Source organism: Emydura macquarii, unplaced genomic scaffold (genome assembly GCF_026122565.2).
Source record: "Emydura macquarii macquarii isolate MOO-44397 ecotype Brisbane River unplaced genomic scaffold, CSIRO-AGI_Emac_v2 contig_705, whole genome shotgun sequence".
NCBI lineage: Eukaryota > Metazoa > Chordata > Testudines > Chelidae > Emydura > Emydura macquarii.
In genome coordinates this window covers 7,074,810-7,101,342 of record NW_027130842.1, presented here as the reverse complement: position 1 = coordinate 7,101,342, position 26,533 = coordinate 7,074,810, and the positions used below count along the sequence as shown (strand labels likewise).

The 26,533-nt window shown below is 41.5% G+C and overlaps 1 protein-coding gene across 1 annotated transcript; it reads right to left on the bottom strand.

Moving 5' to 3' along the window:
* Window positions 1–721: 721 nt before the first annotated feature.
* STX11 (syntaxin 11) lies at window positions 722–25,795 on the bottom strand. The gene is made up of 2 exons (XM_067542206.1): window positions 25,692–25,795; window positions 722–3,515 (listed from the first exon to the last, which is right to left on the bottom strand). The coding sequence occupies exon 2, from the start codon at window positions 3,508–3,510 to the stop codon at window positions 2,644–2,646; it is 867 nt and encodes a 288-aa protein (XP_067398307.1). The 5' UTR covers window positions 3,511–3,515; window positions 25,692–25,795; the 3' UTR covers window positions 722–2,643.
* Between the last annotated feature and the right edge of the window lie 738 nt (window positions 25,796–26,533).

Here is a 26,533-nt window from a genome sequence, read left to right as displayed (position 1 = left end):
GTATGCCCCTTGGCAATAAAACAGTGTACCCCCAGATGTTCAAGACTTACTGTTCCCATCACTTATCCATGTGCAGCTGCAAGCAATACATGTTGTATATTTTGTTATGTGCCATGGTATGCAGAAACAGACACCTGCAAGGTTACTCAGTAGTCCTATTCATCTCTGCCAACTGGAAGATGCCATGCTACAGGGGTCAGAATAGCAAAGCAAGCAACTGAAGCTATGCTAGGCCTGTAGGACAGTGGTCAAGCAACTCAAATTGTACTGGGCCTCCAACATATACCACAACACCCTCTCGTTTGAGGCTTATTTGTCCCCTGCATAAATTCTAGCTAATGAACACATGCTAATACAGGCACAGGTGCTTCATATAGTATTTAGTTCCAAGTGAAATGACTTTCAGTTTAAGAAAAAAAAAAGCGTTCTTGTCCACAGTTATTCATCTGACTCCCTCATCCTCAGTGTGACAAGCCTTTCCAGAGCTATGCTAAGAAAGCTAATGGGGATATCAATTTTGTTTTTTTGTTATGTCAAGGCCTTATTGTTTTGTAAGTAATTAAAAAGCATTTGTTACAATATACATGTAGTGTGTGAAAGAGAAACATTTAATTGTGAAGGGTGCAGAAGGACAGCTGGGTGCATTAGCGCAGGAAGCCACCAAAACAAAATATGAAATGTTAAAATATACTATTTATTAAAAGTACATCAAAAAGGGAAAGTGTTAACAAAATAGAAGATATTTAAAGTCACTAACTTCTGGAAAAAAAGTTGTATTAATTCAAAGTATTGATAGGTCACAATGCAGCAGAAAGCTGCTTAGAAATACTGCAGTTGAAATATTGTGCATATTTTTATCATTGCCCTCTGTTCCTCAGTAGTACTAACACAGAGCACAAAGGACTTAAAAAGTAAGGGCTGAATTCTTCAGCTCTGAATCAAGTGAAACCAATGGGAATTGTCATCAGTTAAGGACTGCAAAATTTGGCCTTTAATTTTTCCCTCCCTCCCTTTTTTGTCCAAACCTAACAGGTCAAAGAAGATTTCAGGGAGAGGAGGGAAAACTTTTCAAACCCAGTAAAAGGAAACGTCTTTTTGACTCCAAAATGTTGGCTCATCTAGGAGTATTGAATAAAGGTGTCTATTCTCTTCAATATGCAGTTTTCCGAGAGGCAGAAGACAGCCCCATTAGTCTTCATATATTAACCAGAGTGTACATTATTATTAATACTTCTATGCCTTCATGTTATTTAATACATACAAACAATACATCAATATATTTTCTTACAAAAATAGGCATCTATTTACAAGGTAAATCTGTCACTAAAACTCCACATTTGTGTGTGTATGAATCTCTATGATGTTACTTTTGCCCTCCAGACCAATGTCCATTCACGGGTGTTGTAAATCACATTTTAGAGGATATAGTAGACTACATTATAACCTTAAAGTATGATAAATACTCTCAGTTTAAGGTAAATGACTCAAGTAAAGAGTCAATTGAAGAGAGGTCTTAATTTTTGACCTGGTCAAAATTCTGGTGCGTTCACAATGATGAAAGGGATGGGGGGAGGGGAGGGGGGCAGAGAAGAGGAATGACCACTTCTTGGGACTGAGTCTGATTTAATCTACACTGGAATAGACCAAAATTCACTTTATTCATTTCAGTGAAGTTCCACTGGTGTAAAACCAGTATGAAATCAGAATCAAGCTCCTTGTGTAAAAAGGTTTAAGAAACCAATTCTATGTTTTTGGTTAATAGTTTAACAGACTTACTATTTCTTCAAATGAACGTGGCAATAAATTGCTCAAGGATTGCATGATGTGGGCTCCACGCTACCTAAAAGCGGGCAAATTTACAAAGCACCACAGAATTACTTCACTGCAGCAACAGAGTTGCACTCCATGCAGTCTCATTCTAAAGATAGAAAAAAGCCATCTCGTGGTACACCAACATTCATCCTTCATATATTAAGCTATGAGCCCTTCATTCATTCTTTTAAATTAGATTTTGTCAAACTGGAGCATGTATCATTTTATGAAGCTCTCTTTAAACACTCTAATCTTGATTACAGCCAAACAGGTTAGGCTTCAATTTAAAAAAAAAAGAAGACTATAATAAAATTATTTGCCAGCAACATTTGGCTTTTAGTAGCACAGAGTGAAATGCCTTAAACACATTTATGACGAAAGATAACCATCTCAACCTCCAAAAAACAAAACCAACTCTGTTCCAAAGAGTAGCCGTTTTAAAAAGTTCTACAACAGAACCTCTCAGAATTACGAACACCTCGGGAATGGAGGTTGTTCGTAACTCTTAATTGTTCGTAACTCCGAACAAAACATTATGGTTGTTCTTTCAAAACTTTACAGCTGAACACTGATTTAATACAGCTTTGAAAGTTCACAATGCAGAAGAAAAAGGATTCTTTGCCTCTATTTTTCAGTAGTTTACATTTAATGCAGTACTGTACTGCTTTTTTTTTTCCTCTGCACTGCTGCCTACTTCTTGTTCCAAATGAGGTGTGGGGTTGACTGATCAGTTTGTAACTCTGGTGTTCATAATTCTGAGGTTCTACTGTATTTCTAATGTTCATTCTTAGAGCACATTCAAGGTGGTCTGTAATGGTTTGAGTAGGAGAATCAGCTTTTGCAGCATGAAAAGCAACAGCACAGAAGTGTTCGACAAGGATGTTTCCTCCGGTATTCTAAAGCTTTTCTCACTTGACATTTAGCCTCTCCTACATAGTCCTCAACTTTTTCCACATTGAGCTGAATAATGTCAAAAGTGTCAGCCTGTTGCTCCACTAGTAGCGCCACCTGCAGGAAGAGCTCATGAACCTCTCTGATGCGAGTCTCCAACTTCATCAACTCTTTGTGCCGCGTCTCTATCTCATTCAAGGCGGCACGAGCCCCTCTGACATCAGACAGAAGATTCTCAGAAAAAACATCCCATTTGCCTTGCTCAATCATGTCCTCAATCTGGTTTCCGGAAACATCTTTGCCCATGATCTCCAGCTGTCTCTGGATCCGAATCTTGCAGTTCTCCCGCTGGTTCATCTCGGTCTCATTGTACTCAAACATGGCTCCCTGAAAGGCATGCATGAGGTCAACATAATGATTCTTTGATACACGAGTTACGACAGACATTGTGCCATGTTTTGTTTCTGCATCTTCATTGAAGTCTCTCATTGCCTGGAGTTTCCTGTGGATGCCTTCTCCACGGACCTTGATGTCTTTGGCAATGCTATTAGTATCTCGTTTGATGCTACTGAGACGGCGCATGGAGGTAAGAAAGCGACTGTTTTGTTTACCTAGCCGTCTGACATCTTCTTTCAGGTGCTGGTTGTCTGTTCTTATGCTCTGGATATCTTTGTAAAGAGTTGCGAGGGCATAATCAGTCTCAAACAGGAGAGTTTCATGAGGTAAACTCTCGTCATCCTCATTGTTAGGAAACTGTTGGTTATAAACTTTGGCTAACTCACAAAGTTCACATAGCCGGTCTTTCATCTTGCCTGTAGGCAAAGAGGGGTTGGGGGCGGGGAGGAAAAAACAAAAACAAAATCAGAAAAATTAAACAATGTATTAAATAAAATAAATTTTAAAAATTTTAATGAGTTTCACATTTAAAGTAACGTCACATAAACCACATTATAAAATACCAGTTTCTTTTAACTTTCCTGCATCATTTGACACAGATAAAGGTGCTAAACATTGGCAACTGAGTGTCCTTGGGGTAGTCACAGGGCTCAGTAATTTTTTTCTTTTTGAAATCATGCATTATTGAAAGCTGTACATGCAGAAACCTGTCACTAGTCAAAAATGAAAATCCATCACCGTGACTCTTGTGAACAAGTAACTAAGGCAGGGTTGACAAACCCCAGGCGTCAGGTCGCCATGGCACCTAGGAATTTAATTCTGGCGCCTTGTATTTCTCCCAGTGAAAGACTGGGTCCCAGGGGGAGCGGCCGCCATGCTCCGGCCAGGGCGCCACTACGTCCATGTGGCACGGACGGGAGGGGAGAGCAGCTGCTGCGCTCTGGCTAGGGCACCCCGCCGCTGGGCCCACATTGTCTGGCTCCTTAATTTTCAGGCTGGCTTCTAGCTACAAAGCAAATTTGTTGAGCCCTGAACTAAGGTTTAATAAGAAGTCTACTGTCATTATTGCTGTGTGTATATAAACAGCACAAAATTGAAAAATCAAGATTTCTCTTCACCTAGATGCCTTCTAGACTCATACCCTTCACTGTATCACTAACCCCAATGACCAGAAGCCTTAGAATTCTTCCTTTGCAGTTTCTGTCTCAAAGAAACCTGTCAACCTGTCTGCAGAATACCAACATGTGCACAAAAAGTGTAGCGGGGAAAGGAGGACTGATTACAAAGATTGACATGGAAAGGTTCAGGCTGGGATTTTCAGAAGGGAGCAGGGCTACGGGGGGACAAGCTTCTAATACAGTAGCACATAGACACCCTAATCAGGATCAGGGCCCCCTTGTGCTAGGTGCCATACAAATGCAAAGTGCTAGTACTCCTGGGATTTAAGAGAGTACTTCCACTTTCCCATCATGGAAATACTCACATACAGTTTTTATCTCTCTTGCCAGATCCGTGTCTGTTGAAGCCCAATTCTGGTGTCATTCAGAACACTGAACTTCTGTTAAATTCAGTGAGTGCTCAACGTGGAGCAGATACAGAACCAATCCTTTACAGAGCTAAATAAATAAAACTAAACATCAGCTTATTATCCTTGTGGCCCTCTCTTCCACTATTGGAGTACTGTATGTTTATTTTCAAATTCTTGTTACTTGACATATCATGAGCTACAGACAGCAAATACAAGAGATCAAATTTACTAAAGTCCTGTGGCAAGGTTTTGGTGGCACTTGAGTTTAGAAGATGGAATTCATAACAGGGTCATTTAAATTAAAGAAAGATTATTGAATTAAATATATACATGAATAACAGCATGCTAATTACATCTCTTTGGTTCTATGTTTTGACACTAAACTGAATTTTACTGGGCTTTATATTTTAATTTTTCAAGGGAGTCCACACTAGCCTTTACAAAGTTGTTAACTACCATGAATTAACTGATACGCAATCATTTCATGGTTTAAAAAAAAAAAAAGAAGCTTAGTGTAAACATGGTCAAAAGGTATAGGCATGGTCCCAGCGGGAGTCAAAAGTGCAGATTTATGATCTGTTGCAGAGTTTTAAAAAAGTTAAGAAAAACAAAATCCTAATTGCAGCCCCCTCAGATTAACTACCCTCTTTGACACACATACTTTAATGTTTTGTAGAACAGGCTTGGCAGGAATCTTGCTAGGGATTTTAAAGAACTTTTAGGCCACAATTCTGAAAATGCTTAGCATGTGCTTAACATTATGTATATGAATAATCCCACTGAAGACACTGGACACATGCAAACGTTTGCAGGATCAGGGCCTTAGGGCTTGTCCCCATGGGAAAATTAACCAGTGATGCCATAAAAATGATAGTAGGAAGTCTCAGTGTAGACACTCTTATGCTGGCGTAATAGTGGCTTTTTTGGTTTCGCTTTGTCCCCTACCAAGCGATAAGCTAAAACCAAAAAACAAAAACAAAAACACATTCTTTACACCAGTATAAGAGCTGCTCATGTGGTGGATTATACCTGTATAACTATAATCAGTTTAAATTCACACCTTAGGTTAAACAAAAGAAGATATTCCTGTGGAGACAAGGCCTTAGGAAGCAGAATGCTTTCCATTTCCTTTCTCTGCAAAAATACAAGCATCTGCTTTGTAGAGGGAAATAAATAAACAAAAGTTTGTGCAGGATGGAGGAGTTTAAATCAAGTTTACCTGAAGGCATTACTGCAAGAATGAAATGTTAACCTTGAGGTTTGGAAATAATTAATAGATCATTTTCTAGGTAACATTTTTTAACCAGGGGGTGGGGGGAGGAGGAGGAGGGAGAGTGAACTAAAGTGGATACAGACAAACAGTGAAATGATGGCAGGACAAGCATCATTCCAGGGTGACTTGGATCCTTTCTTGTTCTCTAAATCCTGCTCAGAGTGCTTCTTTTTATATCTACACAGAATATACCTTTGAGTTAGCCCAATAACTGATAGTTTTATTTCTAACTGCACCTCTGACATCCTGGTCTCTTTCAAGTGTACCCACTTCTCAGGTCTTTAGCTATCCCCTTACTAATGGTGGAATCTCACAATCCTCCCACCCTCACACCAGGCTTTGGGCAGCAGTATCCACAGGCTAACTATTATCATCTCAGCAGACCTAACCTGCAGTATTTGCAGTTCTGTACCACCCAGGAGTAGTGACAAGTGGTTAATAAAGTGACCAAACACCTGCTTATTGCAAAGATTATTAACTTAGTCCCAAAGTTTTTTGAGAAAAGAAATCCTAAAACAAATACTCTACACGTCTGCCTCTCCCTTGGGCTTATTATTCCCTGGATCTTGAAGGCCCAAACTCAAACTCCTTTCATAGTCTCTCTGTCTGTTGGCCTGTCCTTCTAGAGAGTTCCTAACAACTGACCTTCCCCTCCTTCCTCCCCTGAGGGGAGCTTGTAAAATTGTTTAGCTTTCGAGTTCCAGGCTGTCACCTGGCAAAACAATGCTTATATGATCACTGGAGACAAGATATAGGTGCCTCAAAGCTAATCTATTTCCCCATGGTTTTTCAAGTGTGCGCTGGGATGTTCTTATTTGGGAAGTCATTGTGTGCCTTCCTGCTGGCTTTTCCAACAGTCCCAATCAAATTAAAGCAATACAGGCATCTAATAAACATTCCACTACCCTATGCAGGCTCTCTCTATAACTAGGTCACATACAATATTCATAAACTTATTACACATCAGCTTTTCTTAGGATTATTGCACAGCAGCTCCAAGTGTCCCAAACAAATTGGCTGGTTTTTTTGTTTTTGTTTAAATGCTGAGAAGTCTTTTGAGAGGAAAGTGAGGAAACTTAAAATTTAATGTAGCCAATCCCACTGGTACTGGGTTTGAAGTAAGATCTATTTCACCATTAGAGCTCTGGTATCTTGTAAGAAAAACATGGATACTTCTCTCAGAAGTGTAGAGTAGGATTTTTCCTTCTACTGACTACTATCAATGTTGTGTGCAATAAAGTATTGACAAACATGGAAAAACAGAGTCAGTAATTTAAAAATTAAATGCTTAATGAAAAAGTACTTTAGAACAAATAATGAATGCTTCAGATTGGCCAGCTCCAAGTGACAGATCAGATATATCGTATTTCCCATTTAATGTTTTTTCAGCAAATGTTCACACTTGATTCAGCTTTCCAACTGTAAGTTTCAACACACAGTGTTGAAATAAGACAGAGTGGATAATCTGAAATTAGCCACCTCCCTAAGGTTCAGAAACTGTCCAAAAGCTGATTGAATAAATAACACATTAGAGAAAATAAAGCTACCAGAATAATTTTTGGTTTGGGGATTGCAAGCAGTTTATACTGACTATTCAGAATTTAAGATGTGTTTATTATTATTTGTATTACCACAGTGCCTAGGGAGTCTTAGTCATGGACCAGGACTCCATTGGCTAGATGCTGTACAAAACACAGGTTGCATGGTATGATTTTGTTCCCTAACAGATTCTTAAAATAAGGTTTCTGGTGCTAATACTTACATCTATGTATTTAAATTCATATTCTAAGAATATTCTCCAATATTTGCCAAACATAGGAATGTTCACAAACTAGAGTAATTCATTCACTAGACTATATGCAGAAATGTTCACAAAAGGGGAAGGAGGAGAGTTTGATACAAATTAATTTAACATTTCAAACAAATATTTGAATACTTTTAAGGATTCACTCAGCTCTACAAAAAACACTGCAGGAAGATGTGAGCTAGCTAAATTCTTCAGAGCTGTCATTTGAGGAACACTATGGCGCTCAGTTATCAGAAAAATCCAGCAAACAATATTGATGCTAATTTCTGAGGTTTTCTAAACTACAGATAGCTAACAGAGTCAAGTTGTTTGTGATGATTTAAAAATACATACTACAGTAGCAGAAATGAGCTAAGGCCCATAAACCTCTGTCACTTTTTGAGGCCAACAAGGCCTTTAATTTGTTGCCTTATGCAACATTTCTTTTGAGGTGTGGGGGGGATTCCTTAAATGCAAAGAAAAAGATGGGTTTGGTCCTATTAAGACAGAGAATTCAGTATTCCACAAAAAGCTTGGTCACAAATTAGGAATGGGGACATAGCATGAGGTTTTGTTGCTGGGATGTTTTTTGCCTCTTTCTACTTTAAAAGCAGGCCCAGAGCACCTTCTCACAAAGCAGAATGATTTACATCTAACAATTGCAAAGATGTTTATCTTCTTGTTCTCATGGTCAGATTTTATAACCAAATTTTACATGCCACCATTAATGAAATGGAAGATGTGAAATAATGTGAAATTAATTTGGGCACTGTTGTGAAGTACTGGAGAGGCAGAATATGGATTTAGCTACATTAAAAGGATCACACTGCCCATGGAATACTACAGCAGTCTAAATCCAAGATAAAAATCATTAAATAATATTAAGAATAAGGAATGTTTTAAGAGTTATTAAACCCAAAAGAATATTTTGAGAATCTAATTACATTTCACTGTGTTCACCATTTGTTTACTTTCTGTACTTCATTCAGTTTAGATGAAAAACTGAAACAAAACATCAGATGGACAGCTTAAATAGTTTTGATTATAAATTAGTTTCCGTTTTCAGGCATTAGCACAATGCTAAATTGTTTGGGTATAGCCATCACAGGAGACTAAAAACAACTCCCCCCCCCACAGATTACTTTTATTTATTTTTAATTTCAGTGGAAAAACAAAAATATTTGTGTTAGAGAAACAAATACCTATACCCACCTCTCTTTAATAATGACAACTAACCCTTAAGATGTGTCCCTTTAAAATTCAAGCACATCCTCTACACAGGCATCCCACAAAAAGGAAACTACTTAAGTTTGGTTCAAGATTTACATTTTGCAAGAACTTTTATAAAATCTAGGACCAAGGGAAGCTTTTCCATCTTAAAAACAAAAACAAAAAAAATACAACTATATTTTAATTAAAATAAGCATTCCCCAGCAGCCTTGAAAATGCAACTATTGCAGTATGGAGGACCCAAAACGAAACTGGCTAAACAAACATGAAACTGACCTCACTGATTTTTATTGTTGAAACAGAGAGAACTTCAAGTACACACACACACACACACACACACACACACACACACACACACACACACACACACACACACACACACACACACACACACACACACACACACACACACACACACACACGGCAACAAACTAAACTATTTCCTCCCCACTTGTAATAGTCTTAGATATTAGTAACATAGATAAAGAAGTGTGGTCACAAGTTGACAATGTTCCTTAAGTTCCTTCTACATATTAAGGGGTGAAACTAGTGGTGAAGGCTCTAGGTGAGCTGTAATCAGTCAAAATGACATCTTGGTTTTTTTTTTTTGGTTGTTTTTTTTTTGGTTTAAATCAGTTTCTACTTCTTAGGGGTGCAAAGGTAACCTGACAAAAACCAAAGCAATGCTGTCTTACTGAAACTGCAGACAGCCTGGAACAGCTGAAAACAAACCACATTTATCTGAATGAAGTGTCATTGCTGAAACCTAATTAACTATGCTGTCATTTTAGCAGAAATATTTCCAGTGTGGTTGTATGTTGGAGTCCAGGGATGCAAAAAATCTTTTACTGTAGGTCATCTAGCCCATACTCAATTTCAAATGTCATATAAATATGTAATGATGCTAATTTGCTGTCACTAGAACTAAAATAATGTTAAGATAATTCTCTGTGTGAGGTACAAAGGTACTAAACAAGAGTCAGTTGAGAAAGATTGCCCCCATTTAAATCTCTTCGTAATTAATGAATAGGAAAAAATTTGCAACCCATGCTGAAATAGTGGCTTCAATCTTCTGTTTGACCTTCAATGAATTAGCTTCACAACACCCTTTTAAGATAAGGAAGGTCATCAGCATTTTACATAGAGTAAGCTAACACATGCACCTTTTCTACAAGGGTACGTTTTTTAAAACGTTATTCACTTCACAACCACCAATATGGCTCCACCATTTCTATCAACGTATCTTTAAGAAATGCTCCAAGAATTAATTCCTTTAAAGAGAGCAAAAATGATTATATAACTAGATTTATTAATATCAGATTCTCATGTTTGTTAGTAGAGAGACTGTCACCATTTTAGAGAGACTGTCTTCTGGACCACCTCCCTCCTATTCACAATCATCATGACACATCACTTTAGTAACTAGAGAAGTTACTTACATTGAAAAAAGAAGTCAAGCAATGAGTTTATTTTTAGCAGTTGGAAGTTATGAAAACAGGCATTATGTGGCTAGCCAACTCTCCCTCTCTCTCACATCCCTCCTCCCCCTAACATGCAGAATAAAAGGGAAAACTTGCAGATGCGTTTGCCAGAACAGCTGAAAAAAACAACAAATGAAGATATCCTTATTAAATTTTAACATAAGTGTCTGAGATCTAGAAAGAATCTCAGTATCACTGCCAAATACAGCATCTTGCTATTATTCCCCTACAGCAGGTTGTTCCATAGTTGTCTATTACAGGATTTCTCACACGTTCTTTTGAAGCATCTGGTGCTGACCACTTGTTTGATCAGTTATGGTAATTGCTAAGTACCTTTTTTTCCTTTCTATCTTGGACTGCTTGGAGAGGGTTGCTGCTCCAGTCCATTATAGTAAGTGCTTCCCAAATTAGGTAAATAAGAGGAAAGCTAATCAAACCAGATTCTACAACAGACACATACAGAGGCAAAGAAAACTGGGTCTAAATCCATAGGCTGCTTATCATAATTGTACAGCTCGAGTCCTGACAATTAGTCTAGGGCCAGATTTTCAAAGGTATTTAAGTGCCTAAAGATGCAAAGAGGTACTTTTGAAAAAAAATCTCACTAGGCACCTAACTTCCCTAAATCTGATGTTCACATTCTGATTGACAGACCAAACCAACCAACCACACCCTACTCGGGGGTGAAAAATCTGTATGCAAACCTCCAGATACAGCCAAGTAACGACTGTTCTCAATTTAAAAGGGGAAAAAATATTTACAAAAAGTTAAATTGAGCATGAAAAACGGCTGAGCAGTCAAGAGATATTGGTAATAATTCTACACCTATTGCAACGTCATAGTCAACTGAATAACATATCGTGTCATCAGAGTGGTTGATGCCAATTCACACTAACGAAGACATCATGTAATATGAAACTATTGTACCAAAACCCCTTTGTTGCAAGCCTATTGAATCCCGGTTAAAGTGTCATTGTCAAGTTACATACAAAAAAACCAAAACACCTACATTCAATGAATGCTAAAGTTGCAAAGTCAAGCTTTCAAAAATTAGGAAATGCCAAGATGATGGTTGCCCATATAACATTTGTTTGCCTGTGTCCCCACCATGGGAATATAGAATTGTGATTCAGCCTTTAATTATATGATCACATACTATTCCCCCCGCCCCATACAGCCCCTGCCACATTCACTGAACAGGATGGGCAGTACTCACTGAACAGGCAGCTGTTCAATATTTTGTTTTATGCTGATCAGTGTGTGGCCTCTGGTTTTATTAATTGCACACCATCTGAACCATACACTGAATATAGTATTATTAATTTCCTCATGGGCTTTTCCATGGTACTTACCGTACTATGTGAGTGTTCCAAAACATTAATAATTTATCTTTAGAATAACTATGTGGAAAGGTGTTGTTATTCCCATTTTATTGATGGGGATTTAAGGCACAGAGAGATTAAGGACAAAACTGTCAACTGTCCACTAGTTTTGGGTGTCCAATTTGAGATGCCTAGGGCCTGATTTTTCAGAGAATCACTTCTGTAGTACTTCATATATTTGAAGTAGAGCTCCCACTGACTTCCATTGCAGCAATGAGCATTCAATACTTCTGCAAATCTGACCAGAAGATCTTAAATTGGGCACTAGTTAATGAGGAACACACAGTTAGTGGCTACACACAAAGTTTAGCATCTGAGAGCAACTTTGTGGCAAAGGCAGGAACAGAATCCAGTTCTGAATAGTATGTGATCATGTAATTAAAGACTGGATCATAATACCCACGCACAAGAGAGCTGAATTAAGGTTGCAAAGGCAACCTCAATCCTAGCATTTCCTAATGTTTGAATGCTCGATTTTGAACCTTAAAGTTCTTTGAATATAGGGTTTTGGGTTTTTTTTTTGGCAGTTTCATAGATCATCCAGCAGACCCCCACAGATCAGACCCCTGCCACTTGAGTGAATAGATCAACTGGTAGCATTAAAAGGCTGTTATGCTCTGTTTGGGCAAGCCACTAGAGGAGGAGGAGGACACACACTTTGCCAGTGGGTTTTACTGCTATTGGCTGACAACAAAGAACTCTCAGGATTAGGGAATTCTGGTTCCATTCCAGGTTCTGAAAGAATAGGTTCTACTGGTTGCAGACATCTGCCCCATATCGCTCACTCTGACCCTGCCACTCCTTCCCCATTCGAGACCTTCTGTCCACCTTCCTTTGCTACCATCCTCCCACAGTCAGCCTCCTTCTTCCTCTGTTGCCAGAATGCATCGTCCATCCTGCCCGTCTGCCTCCCCCACCTCACTCTTATACATTCAAGCAAGTCACGATGTTCCCCTTCCACCACACTGCCTGGGCACTGAGAGCACAAGACAGACAGTATTCCTGCTCTCAGTTCTGGTACCGGAAACCACACCAACCTCCAGCTGTAAGCAGCAGCAGTTGCAGGAAAAGTTCTGCTTGGTCCCAGTGTCTCTGGGATGGAATAGTCTCAATCACTCTGTGTGGCTGCGTGTACAGAGTCTGATCAGCATACAGGAGCAGTGAGGGGCTGGAGCATGCAAACTGCAGCTGGAATTTTGAGAAAATTTTGCCGCCCACACCTAACAAACCTCTAACTGGGCACGTGTAAATTGCAATTTTCAGAGGTTTGTGACTTGGTCAAATTTGGGTGGAATTTCACATCAACTGCGAAAGGCACATCCCCGACACAAGGGCTAGCTACCCAGCTGCCATATTTCAAGTTCTGACTCCAGGGCACACAAGAACTAAAGCGTCTCCTTAAAATGGGTACAAATGCTTTTAACATTGATAAAACAATGTATTTCCCCCTAACCTAATTACCAAACAGCTGAACCATTTTAACTAAAAACATTTTTTTTTTAAATCAACATGACGCAGGCACTCGGCATGAAAGGCTAATGTTCAGCTAATTATAAGCAACTGAAAACTGGGTCTTAAAATGGAGAGTATCAGACAACCTTAACTATGGGTGGTGCTACTGTGCTACCTATAATTAAATAGCACTAGGGCATAAAATATTATTCTTTGACAAGCAGAGACAATAGAAGTTGGTCCACTAAAAGATATTACTTCACCCATCTTGTTCCCTCTAATATTCTGGGACTGACACAGCTACAACTACACTGCATACATAAGTATAGGCCTGAACATTCACCCTTTGAAATCAGTTGTAAAACTCCCATTGATTTCACTGAGCCCTATGTCAATGGGTATGAATATTTTGCACACTACCACTAAAAATAAACTACTTGTAAAGACTCACTTATGGATATGCAGCATTGTCCAATGCTGTGATATTGTGAGACCAGGCACAATGGGATTGTAAAAACCTGAATTAAAAATGTCCTGGGTTAGCCTTCATTTTTTTCATATGTAATTTTTAATATTCATTTTGAAATGTAAACTTTCAGCAAGTCTGTCCCTGTAAGGAGTCTCTTCCTTTTGCATCTCACACTCACACACTCCGCCCCCTCCCCTCCATGGAATGTAGGGTAGTGGGTTAGGTCCCTGAGGCTAGATCTTCTCCTGCTGTAAAATGTAAATTTAGCTAGCTGAGAATCTGTCCCTAGTCATCTTCCCAAGACAGAATGAAACTTCTGTCTATCAATCACCACCACAAACAGCGTTCCCATGATGCACGCAAGGGTTACAAATTCTTGATGTGGTATGTGTTGCAATACGATTGCAACTACGTTTAGCTCTCTGAAATGCCTGGTTGTTGAATGGCTTGGGCAGAATGAACTGTAAGTATAAGCAAAAACTATGTCAGATAATAAGAGGGTTCTGAACTGATGCAATTTAAAATACCTGTCAAAACAAGATATTTGCAATAACAGAATTCAGTGGCAAAGGTGACCTATTAGTCACAGTGCTGCAAGTGTTCATTTTTAGTATTGCTCCAGTGTTATGCATCATGCTTCTTCACTAGATATCCCGCCTCCAAGCAGCATTCATTCTCCAAATTTAAAAAGGCAAAAAACCAAACAATTGTCTCTGTAACTGCAAAGGACTAGTTTCAGTTTAGGCAGAGTTGTTACTGCTTGATTCAGGCAGTCAACTAAACCCTGTTGTGTACCATAGCAGGCCAGATATTGGATGGTAGATAGCACCAACAGGTTAATTGATAACTGGAACTTAAAAAACAAAAACATCACTTGCCCCTTAACCTCAGCTGTGCAGAACGCAACACCATCCACAGCCTCAACAACAACTCTGACATTATAATCAAAGAGGCTGACAAAGAAGGTGCCGTAGTCATCATGAATAGGTAGGATTATGACCAGGAGGCTGTCAGACAACTCTCCAACACCACATTCTACAAGCCACTACCGTCCGATCCCACTGAGGAATACCAAAAGAAACTACAACGTCTACTTAAGAAAATCCCTAAAGAAACACCAGAACAAATTTACGCAGATAGAATAACCCTGGTCGGGGCTCAGGGAGTGTATCTGCTACCCAAGATCCACAAACCTGGGAATTCTGGACGCCCCATCATCTCAGGCATTGGCACTCTCACAGCAAGACTGTCAGGCTATGTGGACTCTCCTCAGGCCCTATGCCACCAGCAATCCTAGCTATTTTTGTGATACCACTGACTTCCTGAGAAAACTACAAACCATTGGTGATCTCCCAGAAAACACCATCCTAGCCACTATGGATGTAGAAGCTCTCTACACCAACATTCCACACAAAGATGGACTACAAGCCATCAGGAACATTTTCCCTGATGATGATATGGCACACATGGTAGCTGAACTTTGTCCTGACCCACATCTATACCTTCAGTGGCACAGCTATGGGCACCCGCATGGACCCACAGTATGCCAACATTTTTATGGCTGACCTAGAACACTGCTTCCTTGAAACTCGTCCCCAAGCACCTCTTCTTTACCTATGCTACATTGATGACATTTTCATCATCTGGACCCACGGAAAAGAGTCCCTTGAAGAATTCCACCGGGATATCAATAATTTCCACTCCATCATCAACCTCAGCCTGGACCAGTCCACACAAGAAATCCACTTCCTGGACACTACAATACAAATAAAGGATGGTCACATTAATACCACCCTATACCAAAAACCAACTGACCGCAATACCTTCATGCCTCCAGCTTCCACCCTGGTCACATTACATGATCCATTGTATACAGTCAAACCCTAAGATACAACCAGATTTGCTCTGATCCCTCAGACAGAGGCAAACACCTACAGGATCTCCATAAAACATTCTTAAAACTACAATACCCACCTGGGGAGGTGAAGAAACAAATTGACAAAGCCAGACGGGTACCCAGAAGTCACCTACTACAGGACAGAACCAAAGAAAACAACAGAACACCACTGGCCATCACCTATAGCTACCAGCTAAAATCTCTCCAACACATCATTAAGGATCTACAACCTATCCTAGCAGATGATTCCTCACTCGCTCAAGTCACGGGAGGCAGACCTATCCTTGCTTACAGACAGCCCCCCATCCTGAAGCAAATATTCACCAACAACTGTACACCATACAACAAGAACACTAACCCAGGAACCTATCCCTGCAACAAACCCCGTTGCCAGCTCTGCCTGCACATCGACTCTAGTGACACCATCACAGGTCCTAACTGCATCAGCCACACCATCAGGAGCTCATTCACCTGCACATCTACTAATGTAATATATGCCATCATGTGCCAGCAATGCCCTTCTGCCATGTACATTGGCCAAACCAGACTGTCACTACGCAAAAGAATAAATGGACACAAATCAGACATAAAAAATGGTAACATCCATAAACCAGTAGGAGAGCACTTCAATCTCCCAGGACACTCTGTAGCTGACTTGAAAGTTGCCATACTTCTACAAAAAAACTTCAAAAACAGACGTCAGCGAGAAACTGCAGAGCCGGAACTTATACACAAACGTGACACAATCAGGGTCTGAATAGGGACTTGGAATGGTTCTCTCATTACAAGAAGTAATTGTCACTGTTCACACATTCTCACCTTCTATCAACAGTTGTGAATAGGCCCCATCTCCTCTAACTGCATTGACTTTGTTAGCACTTGCCCTCCCCATTGTTGTTTCTTACCCTTGGATGTACCTCCTATCTGTGATTTCCATTTCATGCATCTGACGAAGTGGGTTGCAGCCTACGAAAGCTTATGCCCACAGAAATCTGTTAAGTCTTTAAGGTGCTACATGACTCTCATTGTTAAAACAAAAACCCTTTGCTTAAGTTTTAAGATTTACGTGTCCAGTGCCTTGATTTTTGAGAAGGAAAATCAGTGAACTTTCTAGAGCCTTCAATGCAAATTTTTTTCCTTTCATCACAAGCAGCACTGGAGAAACCCAGTGTACATTGTATTTTTGTTCCTTTTTTGTAGCATTAATCAATCAATCCACAGAATAATATTAGTTAATGAGAACTGGTTAATAGCCTTTACTTCCTCAAATACAATCTTAAGAGATAGTATTAGTAAGATTTTCATCAAGTGAACTAAAATGGATGTTGATATAGCAACATGATATATGGAAACAAATGTCAGTTACCACATAAGAAGGCAAAATACAAACATTTGTAAGATGCATTTTGAACCACAATACACATTCTTCTTTCATCTGTAACTTCTTCCAATAAGCTAGGAGCTAATATATTTTGTAATATAAAAACAAAAGGATTGCCATACTACAATGGACCAGTGGTCTGCTTACTCTAGTACCTGTCTCTGGCAATAGCCGGTACTCAACGTATCAGAGGAAGATACAAGAAACCCTGCAGTGGACAATTATGGAAAAACCTGCGTATAGGGGAAGTTTCTTTATAACTCTATATCAGTACATTCCAGTAGTTTCCCCACACTGTTTGTGGACTATTCAGTGCTGATGGACTTTAACCCAGTTAGATCATTTGATTCTCCAATCATTCTTTTATGTATGCAGTGTTGTTGCAGTCATGTTGGTCCTAGAATATTAGAGAGGCAAGGTGGGTCAAGTAATATCTTTTATTGGACCAAGTTCTATTGGAGAGAGAGAGAAGCTTTCCTTTGTCTGGCAGTCAAATTAGAATGCAGTCACAAGAGAAAAGTCTCTCACTGTTACATAAAATCTGAATAATTTAAGGAAGAGAAACGTTGAAGTACAACTGAAATGTTCATTTAAAAAGAGGTTGACATTGATCTTGTAACGGTTTTCTAGTGGCTTTCTGTTATGAAAGCAGTACTTATTGTACAGTAGATGTAATCATTTTGTCTAGTGGATGTTGGTGCAATAATGTTCTACAACGTTAACTTGGAGAACAGATGGCTTTTACAACATGGATTTGTTAACAAGATGGCTTTCATAGGAGAATGATGATCAGTCACTAGGTTGCATATCATATTTTTAAATGTCACTCTGTCCTTTAAGTAGCTTATTTTAAAGTTAGTTCTTGAGAAAACAGCATTCATTAAATTAAAACAAATGTTTTGAAATTATGGCCTTTGACTGAATTATAGGAATAGAAGGAGGTCACTGTTTCTTTAGCATTTTTAGAACTTAACAGTAGCAAGGAAAGGAAGGGGATATAAGCAGGGAAGCAAAGGCTGCTTAGGGAAGGCATCCCTATTTCCTAAATTATCATAAGCCAGCTTGTCAGCTCCCAAAACGTCACTCCGCAGTGTTGCCAACTCATGATTTTGTGATGAGTCTCATAACAATAATTGTTTTCCTTATAGCCCCAGCTCCTGGAGTCAAGTGGATATGTGATGATTTCAGCCTTCATTCTTAAAAAAAAAGTAAGTTTCTAGTCCTCGTGGCTGTAGAGAAGGCTTCAAAATGTGACCCCCAGTGCATCCTAAAGGCTCAAAAAGCAGAAGGCATACAAAAAAAGAATACCAAATCTATTTTTACATATTCTCATTATTTTTAAGCCGATCTCATGATTTTTGGTGAGCCTGACTCATGATTTTTGAACATTTGGGGTTTGTAATACTGCAGTCTAGAAAAGCAATTTCTCCAGCACAGCCAGCAACTTATGGAATGACAGACTCCCATCCTTCAAGCCACTTATCTGCTTTTCCTTTCTCCCCCAAGTTAACTATGGACAATGCTACATACACATAGGTAAATGCATACTCAAGTAACTGGGACTCTGCCCGTCTGCCCCATGGAGCTGTTCTGAAGTCTCTTGCTCATAACATCCAAGTAGAACCTACAGTCTCTGAAACCAGAAAGTGGAGGACTTTATCTATTTTGAGCATTTTAAGAAAACTTGTCATCTCAGTCTCCCCAAATCTAGAGTTTTGTAAGTGTATCTTGGGGTGAAAAAAAAGTTATCCTTTAACACTAACTATACCATTTAGAGACCTACAGAAATCTTGTAAAACTATATAAAAATTAACCAACAGAATATTGCATGTTATCCATGTCAGATTATAGCTAAGACCTGCTTCCTTTCCTCTCTAATAGGATGAGCTGGCTCTGCCTAACCACCCCTATGTTTTAAGTTACTCTATGTGGGGAGTATGTCCAGTTGTGGAAGTCATAGGCCGTTCTCCTTTGAAGACCTCCACATACACAAAGGGTCCACTTTTCTTTTCCCCTTCTTATTGACATTTAATTAAGCTTTTCAAGATAAAATCTTCCCCCACCCTCATCATTTATTTGAATAGTTAAATTGCAAAGTTCTTGAATATTGAAGTCCCATCTCAGAGCATGATGTCATCCCAGAACAAGTTCATAACTCATGTCTAATATCATATCTTCTAATTCCCTGGACACGTTTGCTTTTAATGATGCTTTGATGGCTTTGTTTATCCAGTAGTCTCAGCCTTCGGGATGTCTATTGTCTTCCCCTGGTGACAAGAAGAACTAGTCAAACAGGAGTCAAAGACAATTAACAATCATAGTGCCTCTAGCACTATGAAATTAGGCATTTACCACTTGAATGTTAATTGCTTTTGAGTGTCGTTTGACTAGTCCACATTTGTGTAACAGTATTCAACAACTTCAACACAGAGTAAGGTTGTATTGTACCTGCTGAATAACACTTCCCAGGGCTATTTATATCTCATATAGCTCCCAGGCTTATTCCATGACGCTGTCTATCTTGGTATTTCTAACATACCATTTATCAGTTGATATCATGTTATCAATATTAATGAGTCCCTTATTGGTACCAGTCATCTTTTGCAAGGAGTAAGTTTTATTAAGCCTTTTATCCCAAAGGCTGGGCTAAATGGGGGTTGGGAGAGGGTGGGGATATATCATAGAATCATAGAGTTGGAAGGGACCTCAGGAGGTCATCTAGTCCAACCCCCTGCTCAGAGCAGGGCCAACCTCAGCTAAATAATCCCAGTGAGGGTTTTGTCAAGCCACAGTTTAAAAACCTCAAAAGATGGAGATTCCACCACCTCCCTAGGTAATCCATTCCAGTGCTTCACCACCCTCCTAGTGAAAAACTTTTTCCTAATGTCCAACCTAGACCTCTCCCCCAGCAACTTGAGACCGTTGCTCCTTGTTCTGTCATCTGCCAGCACTGAGAACAGCCTAGCTCCATCCTCCCTGGAACCCCCTTTCAGGTAGTTAAAGGCTGCTATCAAATCCCCCCTCATTCTTCTCTTCTGCAGAATAAACAAGGCTAGTTCCCTCAGCCTCTCCTCATAAGTCTTGTGCTCCAGCCCCCTAATCATTTTTGTTGCCCTCTGCTGGACTCTCTCCAACTTGTCTACATGCTTTTTGTAGTGGGGGGCCCAAAACTGGACACAATACTCCAAATGCGGCCTCACCAATGCCGAATAGGGGGAATGATCACTTCCCGTGATCTGCTGGCAATGCTCCTACTAATGCAGCCCAATATGCTATCAGCCTTCTTGGCAACCAGGGCACACTGCTGACTCATATCCAGCTTCTTATCCACTGTTACCCCCAGGTCCTTTTCTGCAGAACTGCTGCCTAGCTCGTCAGTCCCCAGTCTGTAGCTGTGTATATTGCGTTATTGCCTTCCTTGAGGTATTTATGTGCCAGAAGTGGGCAAGAATTTGAAGTATTTTTATTGTTTGTATTCTAGTAGCACCACAATATGTTAAGTCAACATAGCTCCTGTATCATCAGCCTTGAGAGCCTGTTTTACTGTAACCAACTAGGATTCCAATCTCTTCAAGAGTTTAATGAGACCATAAATTAGTTCTCCAAGCTGTCTGTGGGAGAATTCTGTACAGCTGGTGTATCACTACTGACCAAAATCTAGTGTTCTATGACAATCTTCTGTGCTGGATTAGTAATAATGGTCCCTTGTTCATCTTGGTATACAGATAGGGGAAAGAAGGCATGAATAATGGAAGCTAGAGTGCTGGAAGTCACTGTCTGAATTTGATTACAGCTGAGGCCTGGTCTACACTACAGTGTTAGGTCAATGTAAGGCAGCTTAAATTGACCTAACTCGGTAAGCATCTACAATAAAGTTTAGCTCCCACCAATGTAACTTGCCCACTACATTGACTGAACTCCACCTCCACGAGAGGAGTAGTGCTTAGGTCGATTGAGTTAGGTTGATGCAGTGTCAGTCAGCGTAGACACTGGGGCCATGTCTACCCTAAAGAGCTTACAGCAGCACAGCTGTACCCATGCAGCTGTGCTGCTATAAGATCACTTGTGTAGCTGCAGTAGGCCAACAGGAAAGAGCTCTCCTGTTGACATAATTAAATCACCTCCAACAAGCAGTGGTAGCTATGTCGGCGGGACTCCAGGGCCCAAGCATAATTTTTTCGGGCCCAGTACAAGCTTATAACACGAATCCCCTCCCTCACACATACCACAATCCCTCATCCCATACATATAATCTCATGAGCCATGAAAAAATTTTTCCTCATGGTAATGGGAGGTTGCAGCCTTGGCCAGGTCTCCCAGGGCCGCTGGGCCCTGGTAAAATGTACCCTTCCCACCCCCACATATTGGGGTGTTGGGCGGGAGCACACCAGCACTTCTGTCAGTGTAACTTATGTCACTCCGGGGTGAGTTTTTTCACACCCATGAATGACGTAAGTTATACTGACAAAACTGGTAGTGTAGGTAATTGCTAACATCAACTGTTACTGACTTTCAGAATCTGACCCACAATGCCCCACACTGACAGTTAAAATAGGTGCAAGCACTTCTAGTGAGGACACGTACCACTGACACAAGAAGCATAGTGTGGAGATGCAAGAGTGATTTAATTACTGCGGTGGCTGTATATCAACGTAACTTAGGTTGACTTAGTTTTGTTTTTGAGTGTCTTATACCAGGGCTGTGATTGAGAAAAGTTTATTTACACTCATTGTAAGACCCATGAAACAGAGTTAACCTTAGCATTTTTGGTTTGCCCCCCACCTCAGATACTGCTGACTTCTTTCCACTGAGGATCATACGTCTATGCCAAAGTCATTCTAAGGATTTGGGTGAGGACAAATTAAGTGGGTACCCTTGGATAAAGAAGTTTTTCAAGAGGCAATTGTCATAAACACTGAAGTCTTGGGCCCATTCTGGTGAATTTTAGCATTGGTACAGCACTTCTAAACAAGATTTATTCAACACAACACTCCTGACAAAATATTTTAATACACAACTATAGTGTTCTGGGGTCTTACCCTATAAATTTAAAAAAAAAAACCCCACAAGATAAAAAAAATATATCATTTCTATATCCATTTTAGCAATTGGGAAAAATAGAGCAAGGGAGTTAAGTGACTTGACTAGAAACACAGAAAGCATACATTATGCAAATCATACTAATAATTACATACATACCATTAATGCCAGCAGTAAGATACAGCCATCCAGGCATTTTTGTGCAATTACTATATGTCTTAGGCATCATGAGTCACTAGGTAAAGTAATAATACTACTAAGCACTTACACATAATGCTGTAATTAGATAATGTTGCTGCAATGCTTTGAATATATAGCCACCACGATATCCCTGTATGGAAGACTGGGTTGAGTGACTGTACCATGGGTAACGATCAAGATCATGACACAGCAAGGAGAGAACAGAGGATCTGAACACCAAAAAATATTGAATTGAATCAACTGGTCGTACCCAGTGTTACTACGTATAAAAAAATATATGTCAAGTAATGTCTTTTACGAAAGCTTGTAATGTCCTGAACTTGATGGCCATTCCGAGATAAGTATACAGGCAGTGACGGACTGGGACTAAAAATCAGCCCTGCCATTTAAGCACAGTGGCCAGGGTGCAGCTGGGCCCATGTGGTGAGAGAGAGGAGCAGCTGCTGCACTCCGGCCAGGGCACCCTTGGCCCTGGGCGGGGAGCAGGTGCTGTGCTCTGGCCAGGGCACTGCCACTGGGCCCATGTGGTGGGACTTGGGAGAAAGGCAGGGCCGGGCGGGGCAGCCTCGTGGAGTGCAGCCATGCTCCAACCAGGGTGCCGCTGGGCCCACATGGTGGGAGAGGGGCAGGAGGAAGGGGTAGGGCTGGGAGGGGGAGCCGCTGCCGCGCTCAGCCAGGCCCAGCTGGAGGGCCTGATGAAAGGCTTCTGCGGTGGGCCAACCGGCTCATCAGCCCCTCTGGCAACCTCAGCAGAGGGACATGCCAAGAGCTGGAATGCTTTGTACTGATTATTCATGAGTGCATACCAATCCATTGGCAGTTGCAGGCAATGTACGCTGGGGACTGGATCAGCCCCTGTAACAGCAGAGAATCCTGGAAGTGAAAAATCCACTTTTGCAATACTTGACTTTCCATCCCTTCCCACCCCACCCCTTTCTACACACACCCTATTCCACTGACAGAGACAGCACTGATTCTTGCCTTTAACACTGTATCTGCAAAACACTGACATTTGTTCTCCCTCCAAATATAGAAAATGTGACCACTCTTGCTTTGTGCCACCAGGACCAATTCTGCACTTCTTCCCATGGCAAGCCCCTGACTAAAATTAGCGGGAGTCTTGCCTGAGAGCCCAGAAGAGGCTCCATAAATTGCTCTTTTTCTGTGGCAGGATCATGTTGTCCCTATCTCATTTGTGTCTACAATGTACTATATGCTCTTCTAGAGAGATATTTTTAGAGAAGCAAACAAACTAATTTGAAGTAGAGGGTCCATCTTGCACTCCATTTCATTTCAGTCCAGCTTTGTGCAAGACCCATAGTTCCCCTTCCCCCCCCATGCAATTTGAGTTAAAACAGAAAGCCACATCATAAGGAAGTTAACCATCTTCTCATACATTTAAAGCAGTATCTTGTAATCTGCCTTGACCGCTTGTCATAAACAGAGTTGTGTACAGGCAAGCCAAAGACTTAAATCGGCAGCACTGACTCATGTGAGCGGGGGGGAACGTATTCTCTGTTACATTCATGGGACACCAGCGATGCTGACAATAGTGCAAAAGTGTAACTAGAATATTATGGCATTTGGTGCTTACAGCATCCTTTCCTATCAAGCACATACAAACTCACAAGGTGTTTTTCTTGTTTGTATTTACAAATTGACTTCTAAAGCACTACATCTGCAGCCACACAAGTCAGCATCCTAAAAGGCTCTACAGTGCTGATATTATTAGATCTATTAGCAGTCATTGATCCTATGGATAATGAGGAGCTGATTTGTAGGAGTATACAGGGCTGCCCTAGGGTAATCTACGTTTCTCTTTCTTTCTTTGTCTGATGGATCCCAGAGGGTAGTTTTGGGTGCTTTCCTGTTCTAGATGTATGAGAGATTTAGCAAGGAGGCATGGGCTGAAGTGTTTTCAGAATGATGGCAACATTCAGCTGTATATCTCAGTCTCCTCCAGGCTGGAGAGTGTGGCTGAGTAGCTCTTGTGGTTCAGGTGTGATTGAGGATAAATAATAGTGACCTGGTTGATACTTGAACCAAGACTCAGATGATTGGGAAAGTAACCATAATATATGGCCTCCCTGAATGAAAACATGTGTCTGTCTATTACAAAAAGTTCACAAACTGAGAGGCTGGTTAGATTCCCAGCTGACTTCAGACAATCTAATATCATCAGTGACCAGGGCTAATTTTTTCCTCCTTTGTGTGTCATCTGCAGGTTGCAAACTTTTCTCTCAAACACCAACATTCAATTAAACAATCCAATACTTAGTGGTAGTGATAGAGATGGCTAGGTTCATCCTGCAAACATTTTGACTTTTAATTAAAAGCAAACAAACAAAAAAGTTTGGCAATTGCAAATTGCTGATATATTTTCATTTTGGGGGCAACCATTTTCAATTTAAAAAAAAAATTGAGGAAAGCAGACACTGCATTTTTTTTTTAAAATTGAAAATATTTCTGATATAAATATCAGAATGTAAGCATATAAGCTACCAAACAGCCACTCTATTACACTTCCCCAGTACAGAACTCTGCTTTAAATCTCCTACTAGATCCTGCCTGCAGCGTGGAAACCCTATGATCATGCTGCTCCAACAACAAAAAACCACAGGAAATTCTCCGCTTCTGTTTGAAAGGGCAATGGTACTTGACTTGCGGCTCAAACTTTTTTGCTAGAGGTTTTCCCACAAGTTGCAAATTTAAAGAACATGTTGCTCTGCCAACAAGCCAAAGGTTAAAACAAACAAATACTAGACTTAAGCTTGCAGCTCATTTCAAGCCCACGCGGATCTTAACGTTTGAAATGAAAAGATAAAAGCAGGAGTTTGCTTTAAATAAGGAATCCCACTTGGTCTTCTCCAACACCTGCTTTTCAGTTTTGTATCCTTTTCCCTTGTATGCAGAGGTTGATTTCCTCCTTGATTTCCACTACAGTGTCTGGGTCTAGGGCTGGTGCCCCAACAGATAAAAGCACAAGAAATAAAATAAAATAATCTCTTCTCCGGAGTTATTGTCACCGTTTCCTCGGAGGGGTGGTTTCCAAACTGGGCACAATTTGAAGGGACCCTGCACTTTTCTAATGCCTTCCTGGCTGATGAGCTTCCAGTTGAAACAAGCACCGGCTCCTCATTGCGAAAGGGAAACACGACAACACAAGCACCCCCCGACCTCCTCCCTAGCCCCGCGTGGAGGGGTCCTTGAATCCGCCGCCGCCGCCCCTCCGCGGCTCCTGCATCGGCCTGCTCGGCAACCTGCAGAGGCTCCCACGTCCCCTGAAGCGAGCAGCCAGCGGCTCGGAGGAGACACGAGCGTGCAGGAGGCGGCGGCGAAGAGACAGGAAGATTCAGGGCTCTCCCCCCCCAGCCCAGCCCAGCCCAGCAGCTCAGAGAGAGGGAGCTTTAGAGGCGAGCCTGCCGCCGAACCCTCCATCCCCAGCGGGCTCGCTCCCCGCGGCGCTACTCACCGCTCCAGGGAGATGGACCGGGCAGGAGACCGCCAGTCCCGAGGTTCTGCTCCAGACGCGTCCTCCGGCAGCACGACTAAGCTGCTCCCTCGAGGCAGAGCCTGGCAGTAGTAAGCCGGGCTGCGCCGGGCACAGGGAGTTTCCCCAGCCCCTCACGCGCCCCGCCCCGTCCAGGCTCCTCCTCCCCCCGCATCTCCCGGCCCATTGGCCGCAGGTGCGGCCGCGGGATGCCGAGCTGCGGGGCGCTTCTTGGGAACTCGGCGCGCTGGCGGCTCCGGGGGTTTCCTAGTGCTTGCCCCGGCCTGGGGGCGCGCGGGCGGCTCTGGCTGCAGATTGGGGGCAGGGGCTCGCCCAGGCTCTGCTGCGGCAGATTTAGGGGGTGTCTGGGTACATTCCCCTCCTACTGCCCCCCGCAGGCCTGCTGCAGTGGGAGAGGTCGGCCTACCAGCTGGGGAAACCCCTGCAGCCTCTTGCAGGAAGCGTGGGTGGTTCTGGTTACAGCCAGGAGCTGGGCCTGCCCTGCCGGGACGGCTTCTTATTGCCCCCTTTCTTGTGAGGGGGTTCAGAAGAGGGCGTTTGCCAGCTGGGCCCAGATGAAGGCCTAATGCACAAGGGGGGAGGGCAGCAAAACCTCACTTAAGTGGCTCTTCTTAGCCTGGTGTGTGCTAGAGCAGCTTGGGAGCTGTGAAGGGGGAGGAGATGGTTGAGAATGGAGTATGGAGGTCTGATGGAAGGAGCAGAGAAGTTGCAGGCTGTGTGGAGAGCAGGGGTGAAGGGTGAAGTTACAAGGGCAGGGTAGAGGAACAGGAGTTTCCGGGGACCTGACTGGGTGGGGATGGATC

What these genes read in the sequence shown, in the direction of transcription:
- STX11 (XM_067542206.1), bottom strand. Translation starts at nt 3,510, where the DNA reads ATGAAAGACCGGCTATGTGAACTTTGTGAGTTAGCCAAAGTTTATAAC.